This window comes from Calypte anna, chromosome 1 (genome assembly GCF_003957555.1).
Source record: "Calypte anna isolate BGI_N300 chromosome 1, bCalAnn1_v1.p, whole genome shotgun sequence".
Classification (NCBI taxonomy): Eukaryota; Metazoa; Chordata; class Aves; order Apodiformes; family Trochilidae; genus Calypte; species Calypte anna.
The window spans coordinates 48,954,592-48,971,380 of record NC_044244.1 but is presented as its reverse complement, the minus strand read 5'-3'; the positions used below and the strand labels follow the sequence as shown (position 1 = coordinate 48,971,380).

The following is a 16,789-nucleotide window of genomic DNA, read 5'->3' as shown; positions in this document are numbered from 1 at the left end:
AATCCTTTATTAAAGTAACGGGGAGGATGTGGAAAGAACGGCAGTAGGGGTGCTGAGACATCTCTGCTTCAGGCATCTGAGCAGAGCCCAGCACCTAACGTAAAGATTGTCGGGAAAGGGAACAAATCGCAGGGACACGTTATGGCTTCGGATGGAAAAAAAAAATCTGACCCGTGTCAGCTCCGCCCCCGGAGCGGGAAACGGGCTGAACGGGCAAGGGGCGGGCTCATAGGAGCTAGTGCCAGAATCTCCTACGGCTTTCCAAAAAGGACGTGTTTCTGCTTTAAAATAATCCCGCTGTTCTGAAACCAAACATAACAAAAGCAATTCAGCTCTCCAGTGATGTAGTGGGTGGCTCTGAAAAGAGCCTTTGGGTTTCTCTAGGAAAAGCTTCCCCGGCGTTATTCTTGTGTGTTCACTTGGCTTTAGCCTTGTGGCTGTCGGTCTTCTTGGGCAGCAGCACGGCCTGGATGTTGGGCAGCACACCACCCTGCGCGATCGTCACCTTGCCCAGCAGCTTGTTGAGCTCCTCGTCGTTGCGGATGGCCAGCTGCAGGTGGCGGGGGATGATACGCGTCTTCTTGTTGTCGCGGGCAGCGTTGCCCGCCAGCTCCAGGATCTCGGCCGTCAGGTACTCCAGCACGGCCGCCAGGTACACCGGAGCGCCGGCGCCCACCCGCTCCGCGTAGTTGCCTTTCCGCAGGAGGCGGTGGACGCGGCCCACCGGGAACTGCAGCCCAGCCCGCGACGAGCGCGACTTAGCCTTGGCCCGCGCCTTCCCGCCCTGCTTGCCACGGCCGGACATGATCGCAGACGACTCAGCAAAGACACCCACAAACTCGACTCCAATCGACTCGACTGATTCACTCTCCCGGCGTTCACGCCCACCCGCTTAATATAGTGCTCGGTCGGAGTGTGGGCGCCTCCTCTGATAGGTTGGGATTGGGGCGTTGTTTCTATGGCCAATGGGAAAGCGAATCGAGCGGTGTCCAATAGCAAAGCTTGTCGGGGCGTGAAGCCCTGAACGAGCACTTCCAGCCAATGGCGATGCGACGCTCTCGAGCAGCTCATTTGCACAGCGCCGCTATAAAAGTGGCGCCTGCGCTAGGTAGCAGTACTCGCTGTTTGTGGTGGTGTTGATAGTTGGTCATTGAGAGGACCAGGTGTGTGTTTGCTCACGATGCCTGAGCCAGCTAAGTCTGCCCCGGCGCCTAAGAAGGGCTCCAAGAAAGCTGTTACCAAGACGCAGAAGAAGGGAGACAAAAAACGGCGTAAGAGCCGCAAGGAGAGCTACTCGATCTACGTGTACAAGGTGCTGAAGCAGGTGCACCCCGACACGGGCATCTCCTCGAAGGCCATGGGCATCATGAACTCCTTCGTCAACGACATCTTCGAGCGCATCGCCGGGGAGGCGTCTCGCCTGGCGCACTACAACAAGCGCTCCACCATCACCTCGCGGGAGATCCAGACGGCAGTGCGGCTGCTGCTGCCGGGCGAGCTGGCCAAGCACGCAGTCTCGGAGGGCACCAAGGCTGTCACCAAGTACACCAGCTCTAAATAAGCTGTGCACCCTGAGTCAGGCCTCCTGAATCCAAAGGCTCTTTTAAGAGCCACCCATTTTTTCAGAAAAAGAGCTGTCACGGTCGTGCTTTGTTAATATTCTGCCAGGTTTAGCTGCAGAAGAAAAACTACTATAAACCGATAAAAGTTGTGTCTAACTGAAGAAGATACTTTCTTTGAGGTCATGTATGCGTTCTGCATCGGCCTTACTCGAGCAGAGAACGCCGACAGCCATACACATAAAAATTACAAGTAGGCGTGAGTCCCTTTCATTTTTTGCGTCCAGTTTTGTGGTGGGTATGAGGGATTAAGCCTCAAAAGCCGTAGGTGTCTTAATACGGGATACAAGCGTATTCCGGAACGGCAGGGCTTGCTCCTTTTCTACCGGAAAGCTCTGCCGAGAGTAGGACAGATAAAAGCACCAGGGGCTAAAGGTGCTTAACAGTGTTTCGGCAGAACGCTGCAGGCTAAACTTGCCTCGCTACTGCCGCTACCGTTCCCGCGGGAGACCGGGGGAGCAAGCCAGAGCTTTTCGTGGCGTGACACGGCACCGCGCAGCCCCGGGTGTGGTCCCGAGCAACCTCATCTCGGTTCTCGCCCGCTTCTCTCTGCGCCGCTCCGTTCCCCGGCGCCTCGTAAGCCCACGGTGGGCGGGAGAGTGGAGGGCGAGCCCTGCTGCTGCCGGCTCCGTCGGACCTGGGTGAGGACTGCGGGGAGCTCCTCAGCGGGTAGCCCTGCCCCACGCGCCGCCGCTTCCTCACAGAGGGCGCTGATTGGTAGCGCGGGCGCCGGTCGGTGAAGTGAGGAAGGGCCCCGAGACGCCAGCCGCCGTGCTTCCGGAGAGACCCGAGACTCCAAGCGGGACCGGGGAGCGGACGGGAAACGCTCGCCTTACGCCAGACGTCGACTGCCACCTACGCCTTCCGCGTTCCTGCCGCGTCCCGAGCGGAACGCGGTGACGGGGTGGGAACGGACAGCGAGCCGTTCTGGGGAGACGGAGGCAGCCGTGTAAAGGAGCCTTTGTCACCAGTACCGGTACCCAGCGTGGGGAACGGCGGTTCGCGGAGAAGATCCACTCTTTCTTCCTTGGACTGTACGGAAGGAGAAGCTATTGCGTTCCGTAGGACAGTTGAGGCGGAAGCGGACGAGCCGGGGCAAGGGAGGTCTGGTATGGCGATTCCGTACACCGAGGAGGCGGAGCGGGGGAGAGGCGGGTTTCCTGCTGGCAAGGAGGCGCGGGCTTTTCGAAATCTGCCGTCGCCCAATGGCAGCCAGCCTCTCGCGGACGGCCAATCGGTGGCGAGCTTTGGGTATAAATGGAGCCGCCGAGCGGCCACTCTTACAGCCCGGTTGCTGTTGGTCAATAGTGCAGAGCTATGGCTCGTACGAAGCAGACCGCGCGTAAGTCGACAGGCGGGAAGGCGCCCCGCAAGCAGTTGGCCACCAAGGCGGCCCGCAAGAGCGCGCCGGCCACAGGCGGCGTGAAGAAGCCGCACCGGTACCGGCCCGGCACGGTGGCGCTGCGCGAGATCCGGCGCTACCAAAAGTCGACGGAGCTGCTGATCCGCAAGCTGCCGTTCCAGCGGCTGGTGCGGGAGATCGCGCAGGACTTCAAGACGGACCTGCGGTTCCAGAGCTCTGCGGTGATGGCGCTGCAGGAGGCGAGCGAGGCCTACCTGGTGGGGCTCTTCGAGGACACCAACCTGTGCGCCATCCACGCCAAGCGCGTCACCATCATGCCCAAGGACATCCAGCTGGCCCGGCGCATCCGCGGCGAGCGCGCTTGAGATCCCTGCCACCGAGGCAGATCAGACAGACCCAAAGGCTCTTTTAAGAGCCACTACAAATACAATAAAAAGAGCTGTATCGCTACCTCAATATCGCTTTAAAAATTAGTTTTCTTGTGGTTTTCGTGTGAATTCCTGTATTTTAACTTTCCAGTCCAACCTGTACAATTTCAAATTTTGTAAGCTAGTGTATCAAAAGGTATAGAAGAACCACAATAGCTCGAATTTATTTTATACATACCTTAAAGTACTCGTATTGACATGTACATTACCCTTGATGTGTTCAGTAACCGATTAATAGAACAGTTCCAAAAATGATTCAGCACTTTTACTGTATTTGTAGTGGCTCTTAAAAGAGCCTTTGGGTCTGTCTGATCTGCCTCGGTGGCAGGGATCTCAAGCGCGCTCGCCGCGGATGCGCCGGGCCAGCTGGATGTCCTTGGGCATGATGGTGACGCGCTTGGCGTGGATGGCGCACAGGTTGGTGTCCTCGAAGAGCCCCACCAGGTAGGCCTCGCTCGCCTCCTGCAGCGCCATCACCGCAGAGCTCTGGAACCGCAGGTCCGTCTTGAAGTCCTGCGCGATCTCCCGCACCAGCCGCTGGAACGGCAGCTTGCGGATCAGCAGCTCCGTCGACTTTTGGTAGCGCCGGATCTCGCGCAGCGCCACCGTGCCGGGCCGGTACCGGTGCGGCTTCTTCACGCCGCCTGTGGCCGGCGCGCTCTTGCGGGCCGCCTTGGTGGCCAACTGCTTGCGGGGCGCCTTCCCGCCTGTCGACTTACGCGCGGTCTGCTTCGTACGAGCCATAGCTCTGCACTATTGACCAACAGCAACCGGGCTGTAAGAGTGGCCGCTCGGCGGCTCCATTTATACCCAAAGCTCGCCACCGATTGGCCGTCCGCGAGAGGCTGGCTGCCATTGGGCGACGGCAGATTTCGAAAAGCCCGCGCCTCCTTGCCAGCAGGAAACCCGCCTCTCCCCCGCTCCGCCTCCTCGGTGTACGGAATCGCCATACCAGACCTCCCTTGCCCCGGCTCGTCCGCTTCCGCCTCAACTGTCCTACGGAACGCAATAGCTTCTCCTTCCGTACAGTCCAAGGAAGAAAGAGTGGATCTTCTCCGCGAACCGCCGTTCCCCACGCTGGGTACCGGTACTGGTGACAAAGGCTCCTTTACACGGCTGCCTCCGTCTCCCCAGAACGGCTCGCTGTCCGTTCCCACCCCGTCACCGCGTTCCGCTCGGGGACGCGGCAGGAACGCGGAAGGCGTAGGTGGCAGTCGACGTCTGGCGTAAGGCGAGCGTTTCCCGTCCCGCTCCCCGGTCCCGCTTGGAGTCTCGGGTCTCTCCGGAAGCACGGCGGCTGGCGTCTCGGGGCCCTTCCTCACTTCACCGACCGGCGCCCGCGCTACCAATCAGCGCCCTCTGTGAGGAAGCGGCGGCGCGTGGGGCAGGGCTACCCGCTGAGGAGCTCCCCGCAGTCCTCACCCAGGTCCGACGGAGCCGGCAGCAGCAGGGCTCGCCCTCCACTCTCCCGCCCACCGTGGGCTTACGAGGCGCCGGGGAACGGAGCGGCGCAGAGAGAAGCGGGCGAGAACCGAGATGAGGTTGCTCGGGACCACACCCGGGGCTGCGCGGTGCCGTGTCACGCCACGAAAAGCTCTGGCTTGCTCCCCCGGTCTCCCGCGGGAACGGTAGCGGCAGTAGCGAGGCAAGTTTAGCCTGCAGCGTTCTGCCGAAACACTGTTAAGCACCTTTAGCCCCTGGTGCTTTTATCTGTCCTACTCTCGGCAGAGCTTTCCGGTAGAAAAGGAGCAAGCCCTGCCGTTCCGGAATACGCTTGTATCCCGTATTAAGACACCTACGGCTTTTGAGGCTTAATCCCTCATACCCACCACAAAACTGGACGCAAAAAATGAAAGGGACTCACGCCTACTTGTAATTTTTATGTGTATGGCTGTCGGCGTTCTCTGCTCGAGTAAGGCCGATGCAGAACGCATACATGACCTCAAAGAAAGTATCTTCTTCAGTTAGACACAACTTTTATCGGTTTATAGTAGTTTTTCTTCTGCAGCTAAACCTGGCAGAATATTAACAAAGCACGACCGTGACAGCTCTTTTTCTGAAAAAATGGGTGGCTCTTAAAAGAGCCTTTGGATTCAGGAGGCCTGACTCAGGGTGCACAGCTTATTTAGAGCTGGTGTACTTGGTGACAGCCTTGGTGCCCTCCGAGACTGCGTGCTTGGCCAGCTCGCCCGGCAGCAGCAGCCGCACTGCCGTCTGGATCTCCCGCGAGGTGATGGTGGAGCGCTTGTTGTAGTGCGCCAGGCGAGACGCCTCCCCGGCGATGCGCTCGAAGATGTCGTTGACGAAGGAGTTCATGATGCCCATGGCCTTCGAGGAGATGCCCGTGTCGGGGTGCACCTGCTTCAGCACCTTGTACACGTAGATCGAGTAGCTCTCCTTGCGGCTCTTACGCCGTTTTTTGTCTCCCTTCTTCTGCGTCTTGGTAACAGCTTTCTTGGAGCCCTTCTTGGGCGCCGGGGCAGACTTAGCTGGCTCAGGCATCGTGAGCAAACACACACCTGGTCCTCTCGATGACCAACTATTAACACCACCACAAACAGCGAGTACTGCTACCTAGCGCAGGCGCCACTTTTATAGCGGCGCTGTGCAAATGAGCTGCTCGAGAGCGTCGCATCGCCATTGGCTGGAAGTGCTCGTTCAGGGCTTCACGCCCCGACAAGCTTTGCTATTGGACACCGCTCGATTCGCTTTCCCATTGGCCATAGAAACAACGCCCCAATCCCAACCTATCAGAGGAGGCGCCCACACTCCGACCGAGCACTATATTAAGCGGGTGGGCGTGAACGCCGGGAGAGTGAATCAGTCGAGTCGATTGGAGTCGAGTTTGTGGGTGTCTTTGCTGAGTCGTCTGCGATCATGTCCGGCCGTGGCAAGCAGGGCGGGAAGGCGCGGGCCAAGGCTAAGTCGCGCTCGTCGCGGGCTGGGCTGCAGTTCCCGGTGGGCCGCGTCCACCGCCTCCTGCGGAAAGGCAACTACGCGGAGCGGGTGGGCGCCGGCGCTCCGGTGTACCTGGCGGCCGTGCTGGAGTACCTGACGGCCGAGATCCTGGAGCTGGCGGGCAACGCTGCCCGTGACAACAAGAAGACGCGTATCATCCCCCGCCACCTGCAGCTGGCCATCCGCAACGACGAGGAGCTCAACAAGCTGCTGGGCAAGGTGACGATCGCGCAGGGTGGTGTGCTGCCCAACATCCAAGCCGTGCTGCTGCCCAAGAAGACCGACAGCCACAAGGCTAAAGCCAAGTGAACACACAAGAATAACACCGGGGAAGCTTTTCCTAGAGAAACCCAAAGGCTCTTTTCAGAGCCACCCACTGCATCACTGGAGAGCTGAATTGCTTTTGTTATATTTGATTTCAGATCGCTATCATTATTAGGTTGTAAAGCAATTCACCTGTGCAGAAACTTTAACAGAAACTGATGTTTCCTAATGCCTCTTGCAAAGCTTTACTTAAGCTTTTAGTTGTAAAATAAAGTGAGGCAAAGATTGTCCCACCCCCCCCCTACAGGTTTGAAAAAAAGGTACACAAGACCTTCTTAACTACTTTAAAACAACTTAAAGGGCTGCTTCTGAAACGTGGCTTCCATGGAACATGCTTTAAAAGAGCCATACAGCTAGGGGGAGTAAAGGGGGGAATTGAGCATTAGCAAACCTTTTCCAGAACACTTAAGAAACACCCTTAAAAATACCCTTAATTTCAGCTCTCTTTGAGAGTATTTGGGTGGCTCTTAAAAGAGCCGTTGGGGTGTAAGATGTACCTTCTAAGGGTTACTTCTTTGAAGCAGCCTTCTTTGCTCTGGCTGCTTTCAGCTTACCCACCTTGGGCTTAGCAACTTTGGGCTTCACTGCCTTCATCTTGACTGGGCTCTTTAATGCTGCTGCTGCTGCCTTCTTCGGTTTGGCAGCCTTTATCGCCTTCTTGGGGCTCTTTATTGCTTCCTTAGCCGCTGGCTTCTTGGCTTTCTTAGGGCTCTTCTTCGCTGTCACTGTCTTCTTAGGTTTCTTGGCAACGCTGGCAGATTTCTTGGCTGCTTGCTTCTTTGGCTTAGCTGGAGCTGCCAGTTTTTTAGGAGCCTTTTCCTTTGCTTCCCCAGGCTTCTTGCTGAGACGGAAAGAGCCAGACGCACCAACACCCTTCGTCTGCACCAGGGTGCCCTTGCTCACTAGACTCTTAAGCCCCAGCTTGATGCGGCTGTTGTTCTTCTCCACATCGTAGCCTCCGGCGGCCAGCGCCTTCTTGAGAGCGGCGAGGGAGAGCCCCTTGCGCTCTTTTGAGGAAGATACAGCCTCGGTGATAAGCTCTGTAACACTGGGGCCGGCGGGCTTGCGGGCTTTGGACGCGGCAGCTGCCACCTTTTTCGGCTTCTTGGCAGCGGCCTTAGCGGCTGCTGCAGGAGCCGCGGCAGGCGCTGTTTCCTCAGAGGGGGCCGGAGCGGACTCTGCCATTCTGACACCGTCCGTAGGGAACACGGCGGTGCCGGTGCAACAGCTGCTCCTGAATTTATAGCAGCGCTGCGGGCGCTGATTGGTGCGTTCCCAAGGCCGCCCCTCCCCCGTGCTCTGACGCTCTGCTTGTGTTTCTTCCTCCTCGAAAAAGTGGTTTTCGTAGAGATATTTATGCAGGGGTGTTGGAATTATGTGATCTTTAGGGTCCTTTCCAACCCAAACCATTTTATGATTATATGAACATTTTTTAAAATAAAAAAAGATTTTTTTAAAAGGTAGAAGTAGTGTTAACAGTAGGCTGTGATATTTGGACATAAGTTTTTAAAAACTTCAGGCAGAAATAAGAGTATTCATTTTTCCATTACTCTAGTATTGGATAAACGCTTTCATGAAGGTCCTTATTTTGAGCCTGCATACCTGTAGAATCATAGAATAGGTTAAGTTGGAAGGAACATTCAAATATCTTCTAATCCAAGACCCTGCCATGGGCAGGGACATCTTTCACTAGACCAGGTTGCTCAAAGCCTCATCCAACCTGACCTTGAACACTTCCATGGAGAGGGCATCCACAGCTTCCCTGGGCAACCTGTTCCAGCACTTCTCCACCCCCAGAGAAAAGATTTTTTTCCTAATGTCTAACCTAAATCTCCCCTCATCAATTTTAAGCCATTGCCCCTTGTTCTCTCACTACACACCCATGCAAAAAGCTCTATTACCTTTCTTGTAGGCCCCCCTCAGATATCAGAAAGTCACTCTAAGGTCACCTCAGAGCCTTCTCTTCTCTTCTCTTCTCTTCTCTTCTCTTCTCTTCTCTTCTCTTCTCTTCTCTTCTCTTCTCTTCTCTTCTCTTCTCTTTCTCTTTCTCTTTCTCTTTCTCTTTCTCTTTCTCTTTCTCTTCTCTTCACTGAACAACCCCAACTTCCTCACCTACCTTCATCAGGGAGGTGCTCCAGACCTCTGATCATCTCTGTGGCTCTTCGGACATGCTCAAGGAGCTCTATGGACTTCTTATGCTGGGGACCTTGAACACTTCTGATGATGGAGCATTCACATCTTCTCTGGGCAACTTGGTCCAGTGTCCCACCACCCTCACTATAAAAAAAATGTCTAATCAGTGTCCAAAAAAAATGTCCATCTAATGTCCAAAAAATGTCCAATCTAAGTCTACCTTCTTTCAGTTTAAATTCTTGCCTCTTGTCCTGTCCCTATGGGCCCTGGTGAAAAGTCTTCTTATTTCTTATAAGTCCCCTTTATATATTGAAAGGACACAATAGGATCTCCCCACACCCCTCTCTTCTCCAGGCTGAGCAATCCTAACTCTTTATGTCTTTCTTAATTGTAGAGGTGTTCCAGCCCTCTGATCATTTTCATGGACCTGTTTTAACAGGCCCATGTCTTCTTTGTGCTGATGACCACAAATCTGGCTGCAATATTCCAGGTGAGGTCTCATGAGAGCAGAGTAGAGAGGGAGAAACACCTCCCTTGACCTGTCGGTCACACTCCTTTTTATGCAGCACAGGATACAAGTGATGTTCTGGGCTGCAAGCTCACATTGCTGGCTCATGTCCAGTTTTCCATCCACCAGTATCACCAATTCTTTCTCTGCATGGTTACTTGCAATCAGTTCATCCCCCAGTCTGTGACAATACTGGGGATGGCCCCAACCCAGATGTGGGACCTTGCACTTGGCCTTTATGAATTCCATGAGGTTCACATGGGCCCAGTCCTCAAGTCTTTCAAAGTCCCTCTGGATGGCATCACGTGTCCCTAGCTTATCATCTGCACCACTCCGCTTGGTGTCATCCTCAGACTTGCTGAGGGTGCACTGTATCCCACCGTCTATCTCATTGATGAAGATATTAAAAAAAAACTGGTCCCAGTACAGACCTTTGAGAGACACCACTCATTACTGATTTCCATTTGGAGACTGAGCAACCGACTATGACCACTGGGTATGACCATCCAGCCAATTCTTTATCCAGCAGTCCATCCATGAAATCCCCCCCTCTTGTCTGTCACCTCTCTGTCTTCCATATGCTTTGACATACCTTCCAGGAGGATCTGCTTCATGATCTTACCAGGCACTGAGGTGAGGCTGAGTGGCTGATGGTTCACAGTGTCCTTCTTTTTACCTGTTCCCTCTTATAAAGGAATATCACCTATTTTAAAATGGACTTGATACTCACTTTTCTCCAAATACTGCCGTGATTTTTCAAATATTATGGAGCATGGCTTGGCAACCACATCTGCTATTTCCCTCAGGACCCTGGGATGTCAGGTCCCACGGACTTGTGTGTATTCAGGTTATGGTCTTGAACTCAAACTTTTCCTGATCAATGCTTTTTTTTTTGCAGAAGTCCTTCTTATTCTTCACATCAATCGTCAAATTCATCATCAGATGTGCTTTTACTTTCCTGATCCCATCCCTACACACCTAAAGGGACAGCATCCCTTTATCCTTCCTAGGATACATGCCCCTGCTTCCACTCCCTGTACATTTCCTTATTACACTTGTTCAACCAGAAGGTCCTTATTTGCCCAGAAGACCAGCCATGTTGGCCTCCTAACTTCCTGGCCTATTTTCTTGCACGTGGATATCAAGAGAGATTGTTCTCTAATAAAAATGTCCTTAAAGAGCTTCCAGCTCTGTTCTGCTCTTTTATCCCTGAGGCAAATTTCCCAGGGAGTCACATACACTTGTTCCTTAAGCAACTGAAAGTTTCCACTATCAGGATCTTGACTTTGTTTTGCCTGGCCCACATCCCTCAAGTTCACGATGGACCTAGGCCCAGGCTGCATCTCAGGCCTCCACAAATGTTGACCTCTCCAAGTAGTTTATTTGTGTTGGTGACCAACAGGTCCTGTAGTGCTTATGCTCTGATTGGGTTGCCTTTCATCTGGATTAAGAAATTATCCTCAACATCTTCCAGGAGTCTCCTGCATGGCTCACATCTTGTGCTGCTTTTCCAGTAGATGTCAAGCTGACTGAAGTCTCCCAGCAGGATCAGAGCCTGTGAGCATGATGCTTCCTGTAGCTTAAGTAAGAAAGCTTCACCAGCATCTTCCCCTTAATCAGGAGGCCTGTAGTGAATACCAGAAACAAGGTTTTCTTTGTTGCCTTGGCCTCTAATTTTTACTCGTAAGCTCTCAACTGTTCATCACATTTTTTTCCAAATATCTTTGTGCAACCAATCCTTTTTTCTTTACACAGAGGACAACCACCCCTCCTTCCTTGCTTGCTCTTTCTGAGCAGTTTATAGCCATTTGCTGCAATACTCCAGTCTGGTGATTCACCCCACCAAGTGAACTATGGGTGTGATAGAGATTTACTGTTTGCTCAGGAGGATATATTGGGGCATCCATCTCACAGATGCAACCAAGGAGGCCGGACTGCAACATATATATGCATATTTCAAACTCTGAAATTGAGATTGAGTGGCTGAGCCACTTCTTAACTGCCTGGTGCCTTGGCTGAGAAGGCCTGCAATCAATGATGAAAAGCAGTACTACTAAGATGGGAACAGTGCAATCAGCCACAGTACTTCAGGGTGCCAGAGATGTCTATGCTATCCTTCCACCTTGTAGGCTGTGGTAAATAAGAAGCAAACAGCGCAGGTGAGCACAGAGAAGAAATCTGAGACACTGGAAAGCTAGTATCCATGGCTCATTCTGTAAAGTCCTGAAAGAGACAAGTGACTCAAAAGAGCTGTTTTGACAAACAGGTGTAGGAATACAGATTTCTTTGTTTCCTTCAAGCCAGTTAGGACTAGAAATGGAAGGATGAGCAACTTGCTTATCTAACCAAGACATAGCATAGGTGTTGGAAATTTTTTGGCCAGGCAACTCCAGTGACAAGACCAGACAATTTATTAGTATGATTGGGTATTTATTAGTGTGACTTGTTCTGGGCATCATCTCAAAGCATGTGAAGGGAAGGAAAGTTATCAAAAGTAGTCACCATGGATTCACCAAGGGGAAATCCTGTCTGACTAATCCAATAACCATCTACCATGGCATGACTGGATGGATAGATGAAGGGACAACAGTGGATGCTGTCTGCCTTGACTTCAGCAGAGATTTCAACATTGTCTCCCATGGCATCCTCACAGGCAAGTTTAATAAGTATGAGTTAGATGAATGGACAGTGGGATGGATTGAAAACTGGCTCAAAGGGAGAGCTAAGAGAACTTTCATTAGTGGTGTAGTCTAGCTAGAGGTCCATAACAAGCAGTGTTCCTCAGGAGTCAGTACTGGGTCCAGTCCTCTTCAATATATTCATCAATGAACTGGATGAAGGGAGAGAGTGTACCCTCAGCAAGTGTGCTGATGACACAAACCTGGGAGTGGTGGCTGACACACAGAAGACTGTACTGCCATCCAGTGAGCCAACCTGGACAGGCTGGAGAATTGGGCAGAGTGAAACTTTATGAAATTCAGCAAGGTTAGGGTACCACACCTCAGGGGGAATAACCCCATGTGCCAGTACAGGTTAGGAGCTGACCTGCTGCTAGAGAGCAGCTGTGTGAAAAAAGACCTGGGAGTCCTTGTGAACAACAGGATGACCACGAGACAGAATGTGCCTTTATGGCCAAGAAGGACAATGGCTTCCTGGGGTGCACCAAGAGGAGTGTAGCAAGCAAGTCAAGGGAGATAATCCTCCCTCTCTATTCTGCCCAGGTGAGGCCCCATCTGGAGTACTACGTCCAGTTCTGGGCTCCCCAGTACACAAAGGACAAGAAACTGGAAAGAGTGCAGAGCTACTAACACAGGAGACTGGAGCATCTACCATATAAGGAAGGGCAAAGAGAGCTGGGTCTATTCAGCCTGGAGAAGAGAAGAATGAGGGGGGATATTTAATCAGTGGTTACAAATATCTAAAGAGCAGGTGTCAGGAGGATGGGTCTAGACTCTTTTCAGTAGTGTCCAGTGACAGGACAAGGGGCAGTGGTCACAAACTGGAACACAGGAGGTTAAACCGAAACATAAGGAAACATAACTTCTTTACTGTAAGAGCACTGAAAAAGTTTGCCTAGTGAGGTGGTGGAGTCTTCATCTCTGGAGGCATTCAAAATCCACCTGGATGCCATCCTGTGCAACCTAGTCTAGGTGAACCTGCTCTGGCAGGGGGGATTGGACTAGGTGGTCTCCAGAGCTCCCTTCCAATCCCTGATATTCTCTGATTGTGTGAATAGAATGGAAGTGAAATGAATGGAATAGAATGGAGTGAAAATTTCGTGGCCTGAGGTTGTGTTAATAAGGCCAGAATCAAGGCCTCATAGGCAGAGGTTGTATCAATAAAACCAGAGGAAGGGTTTGCATCTGTGGTGGACATCATCTCTTTCCCAACCCCTCTCCCACCTCTTCCTTAATTATGAAGCATGCTAAGAACTGATCAGCATGTGACTTGTGCTAAAAGTCGATACTGCAAAGCAGATAAAAGTTGCAGGCTTGAAAAGCCTGATTGAGCACACAACCTCCATTCAAGGAATACAACATCATGCTAAGATCATCACTGAGATCAAGGGTGGTGATATCTTTCCTATTCCCTTTTCCTTTGTACCTCTCTCTCCATTTCTAACTTTGTTCTTGGTACAGAAGGGAAAAAATCATTTATAGTTTTTCTAAGTTTTGCTGGTTCTAACCTGTTTCTTTAAGAATAATATCATTGTGGTTTTTGACAGGCTTTATAAACTTACTAAATTTTATGTAAAATTGTGCTTGTTTGAACCTCCTGGGTAATTATTCTTACTCCTGAGTACTGCACAGAGAATTAAAAAGACTGACCTTGCCTTGTGTTCACTGAGTGAGATGGGTCTGTTAAAAATGGTTACCCCTGCCTGCACCCACCGAGTGTGTGGGGCCCAAACCTTACCCATACCCACTGAGTAGGACAGACCTCATTATGACTTGCCTTGGGAGGGCCAGGTCTGTGTTGTGACACCTGACTGTACACAGACAACTGAAGCAAGATAGTGAGGGTGGTAACTATTCTGTATCTAGTTGGACAAATAAATTATTGTCCTGAAATTTGTGCAGGACCAATAGTGAAGGCTGATGTCTCAGGAGCTGCTTGGAAGTGGATGAAACGTTACTTCATTCATAATTTCCCTTTACTTCAGTAGTTAGTGGCTACCATCACAAACACAGTAGATAGGGGCAGAAATGTAAATGTTGGCTATTTTAAAGGGGAAGGGATTGTATATTGAGTCTAACAGCTTCAGTAAATACATTGAACAAGTTCAACAAAGACAGTGGGAAAGCAGCAGGAGGGGGCTGCCCCACAAGGGCAAGTTAGCTGGGAGGCTAGGGGGACAATGAGGCAGGCAGGGCTATGCTGTTACCAGCAAGGACACAGGCCCACAGTACCCACACATGGTGAGTAAGAAAGGTATAGTGAGAGTGATATGGGACAGGCATAACCCTGGATCACTGCATAAGTCTACAGAGACTAGGCTGGCATGAGATCAAGCCAAGAAGGTGCAGACAGTGGAATCAGAGATGCACAGGCCTAGCATGTAAGGCAAACCCTGAGCCTAAATGCAACCTCAAAGCCAAGAGGTTAAAACAAATCGTTAGAGAGCAAGATCTTACTTTGAAGTCTAGGAAAGGAAAAAGGAGAATAAAGGTCCAGGCAACAAGAAGAATATTTTCCTAATGGGAACAGAGTCTGATTGGATGCAGAAGCACAAGCAGAACTTCAGCGAAATCTGCAGTGAATTTTTGCTCTGCATTACCAACCCAATGTCAAATTTTCCACACATAAAACTGGCTTCCAGAACTCCCCTTCCAAATATCAGATTGTATCCAGGTTATCAGTTCATCTGCAAGATGAACACAAGTTAACCAAATATCTCTGTGAGATGTTCCTTCAAGAAAGAGTGCTTTGCAAGAACAAAAGGGTGCTAAAAGTCCTGTCTTTAGGTGTGCAAATTTTTTTTTGTTTTAGATATATTCCCACTTCCTTTGACATGGGCCTGGTAAATCCACCCTGAGCAATGAGTTTGGCTTATTCTTTTCCAGCTCTGTATAGAGTCAGTGTCCAAAAAGACAGCAAACTAACCTTTGTGGCTTCTATGGCTTGTTTCTTTATGTGTGTAACTGCTAGAGGCTTGATACGCAACTCCAAATAAAAACTGATTTACACTGCCTGGATTTTTTTTTTAACCTGATGCTGATCCCAGCTCTTTTTCACTCTCCATGACATTTACCTTTCCCTCCCAGTTAATATGCAATATGCACTAGTGCCTGTTAGGGAGAAAATAGCAGAGAGATGACACATGTATGCAAAAATGCAACAAAAAGTTTTTTTAATTTAGATTTTCTACATTTAGAAAATGTAGAAAAAAAAAGAAAAAAGCAACAAACAAACAAACAAAAAACCTGCAACTTTCTAAGGGCCCATATCATATAAAAACAGCAGTGTTATGTTGTTTGGTAAAATACTTGTTTATGTCGGTGGTCGCTGACAGAGTTTTGAGGAGAGAAGGCACTTTATCCCAGTTCTGAGCAGGGGAACTTTATTCTCACCTCCTTCCACGGTACTCTCACCTTTGTTGATGACTATTCTACTGTGAAAGGATCGTATAAAGTTTAATAAGCGATAGGTAATATGTAGCTATTAATTAGGCAAAGGATGGATTCCCTGCCAAATCTGTGCACAAGGGTATATGCTTCTAACTGGGCGGTGTGAAGGGATGCTCCTCCCAGCCGTGCCCGAGAGTAGCCGGGAGCTGGGCAGGAAGCAGAGCGCTGCGGGAAGCGACGTCGGGGATAGGGAGGAGAGAGCCGCGGCTTTGAACGGGGCACAGCCACGGAGCTCCTGCTGCCAATGGCCACCTCTGTTTGCCTTACCGTAGGCTGAGAAGGGGTGGGTTCCACAGCCGAGTGAGCCTCGGCCAGAGCGGGCAGCAAACGGGAATGCAGAAATCCGGGTGTAGGCAGGAGGAAGTCCCGGACGCTTCTTTCTTCCCGGAAGAAACGAAACTGATAAACCAGTATCTACCTGAAGTTGCACAACACGCTCACTCCTGCGTCACCAAGCAGCAATAGGAGAACTTGTTGTCATCTTCTTAATGCTCGAGGGTCCCCACACGGTATACGTGTTACAATGACTTTAGAGAACGATACTCTCAACAGCACGCTGCTGTTTCAGTACAATGCTTTGTACCGTGTACACTTCCTTCGCTTCCTTAAATTATTTGTCACAAAACAGCACATAAACACACACAGAGTATATATCTGACACATACATTGCACTGAATCCCAGCAAAACACACATCGGACTGTTCTGAAAAAAAGAACAATGAACTCTGAAGCACACGCTAGATTTGTACTCCCCTGGTGTACACATCACTCTGCTCCCGATGACACAGATGCTCCTCTCCCACACAGACAGGGCTCCTCTCCCTGAAGACCCTCCTGTCGCTGTTTCGTTTGACAAACACGGCGACGCACTGCACCTCCTAAAATACCGTATCGTTCTGAGCAAGCGTCCTTCCCTCTTACCCTCTCTCCACGAAACACGTCGCTCTGTGCCCGCTCAAACTACGTTACCCTTTAGGCACCGCCACACACAGCGCTCTTCATCTCTCGAGATACATACGTATCGCTCTGCATTTTTCCTATGTCTCCGAGATCTTATCTGATGCTGCAAAACGACAAAAACTTGGGAAAAGTCCATGAGGGGGCAGCAGATGATAAGAAATGGCAATCACTAACACATGCGAAGTCCTTACCTATCTGAATGTTAGCCCATCCTGAAATCATTAACAGTAAGAATATTAGAATAAAAAAATAACATAAATAGTTTTATTAATATGCCTTTCAGACATACATTTCTAAAATTTTTTCACAAATACGGAAGATGATGCTAAGTAAACGCACAGTTAGGTGGAACAAGAGCTCAAACCATT

The 16,789-nt window shown here is 50.8% G+C and overlaps 7 protein-coding genes across 7 annotated transcripts; 3 read left to right on the top strand and 4 right to left on the bottom strand.

Annotated features, from left to right (window-relative positions):
• Positions 1 to 32: 32 nt before the first annotated feature.
• Positions 33 to 812, bottom strand: LOC103531765 (histone H2A-IV). The gene has a single exon (XM_008497453.2). It carries the CDS (start codon positions 803 to 805, stop codon positions 416 to 418), a length of 390 nt encoding a protein of 129 aa, XP_008495675.2. The 5' UTR covers positions 806 to 812; the 3' UTR covers positions 33 to 415.
• LOC115600418 (histone H2B 5) lies at positions 717 to 1,832 on the top strand. Its single transcript, XM_030468976.1, has one exon. The coding sequence runs from the start codon at positions 1,181 to 1,183 to the stop codon at positions 1,559 to 1,561; it is 381 nt and encodes a 126-aa protein (XP_030324836.1). The 5' UTR covers positions 717 to 1,180; the 3' UTR covers positions 1,562 to 1,832.
• Positions 1,833 to 2,873: 1,041 nt separating this feature from the next.
• LOC115600413 (histone H3) lies at positions 2,874 to 3,396 on the top strand. Its single transcript, XM_030468966.1, has one exon. It carries the CDS (start codon positions 2,937 to 2,939, stop codon positions 3,345 to 3,347), a length of 411 nt encoding a protein of 136 aa, XP_030324826.1. The 5' UTR covers positions 2,874 to 2,936; the 3' UTR covers positions 3,348 to 3,396.
• A 265-nt stretch (positions 3,397 to 3,661) lies between these two features.
• Positions 3,662 to 4,220, bottom strand: LOC115600414 (histone H3). The gene has a single exon (XM_030468967.1). The coding sequence runs from the start codon at positions 4,152 to 4,154 to the stop codon at positions 3,744 to 3,746; it is 411 nt and encodes a 136-aa protein (XP_030324827.1). The 5' UTR covers positions 4,155 to 4,220; the 3' UTR covers positions 3,662 to 3,743.
• A 1,041-nt stretch (positions 4,221 to 5,261) lies between these two features.
• Positions 5,262 to 6,306, bottom strand: LOC115600417 (histone H2B 5). Its single transcript, XM_030468975.1, has one exon. The coding sequence runs from the start codon at positions 5,910 to 5,912 to the stop codon at positions 5,532 to 5,534; it is 381 nt and encodes a 126-aa protein (XP_030324835.1). The 5' UTR covers positions 5,913 to 6,306; the 3' UTR covers positions 5,262 to 5,531.
• Positions 6,288 to 6,876, top strand: LOC103531754 (histone H2A-IV). The gene has a single exon (XM_008497442.2). It carries the CDS (start codon positions 6,288 to 6,290, stop codon positions 6,675 to 6,677), a length of 390 nt encoding a protein of 129 aa, XP_008495664.2. The 3' UTR covers positions 6,678 to 6,876.
• A 100-nt stretch (positions 6,877 to 6,976) lies between these two features.
• LOC103531317 (histone H1.11L) lies at positions 6,977 to 7,901 on the bottom strand. Its single transcript, XM_008496960.2, has one exon. It carries the CDS (start codon positions 7,875 to 7,877, stop codon positions 7,200 to 7,202), a length of 678 nt encoding a protein of 225 aa, XP_008495182.1. The 5' UTR covers positions 7,878 to 7,901; the 3' UTR covers positions 6,977 to 7,199.
• Positions 7,902 to 16,789: the final 8,888 nt, after the last annotated feature.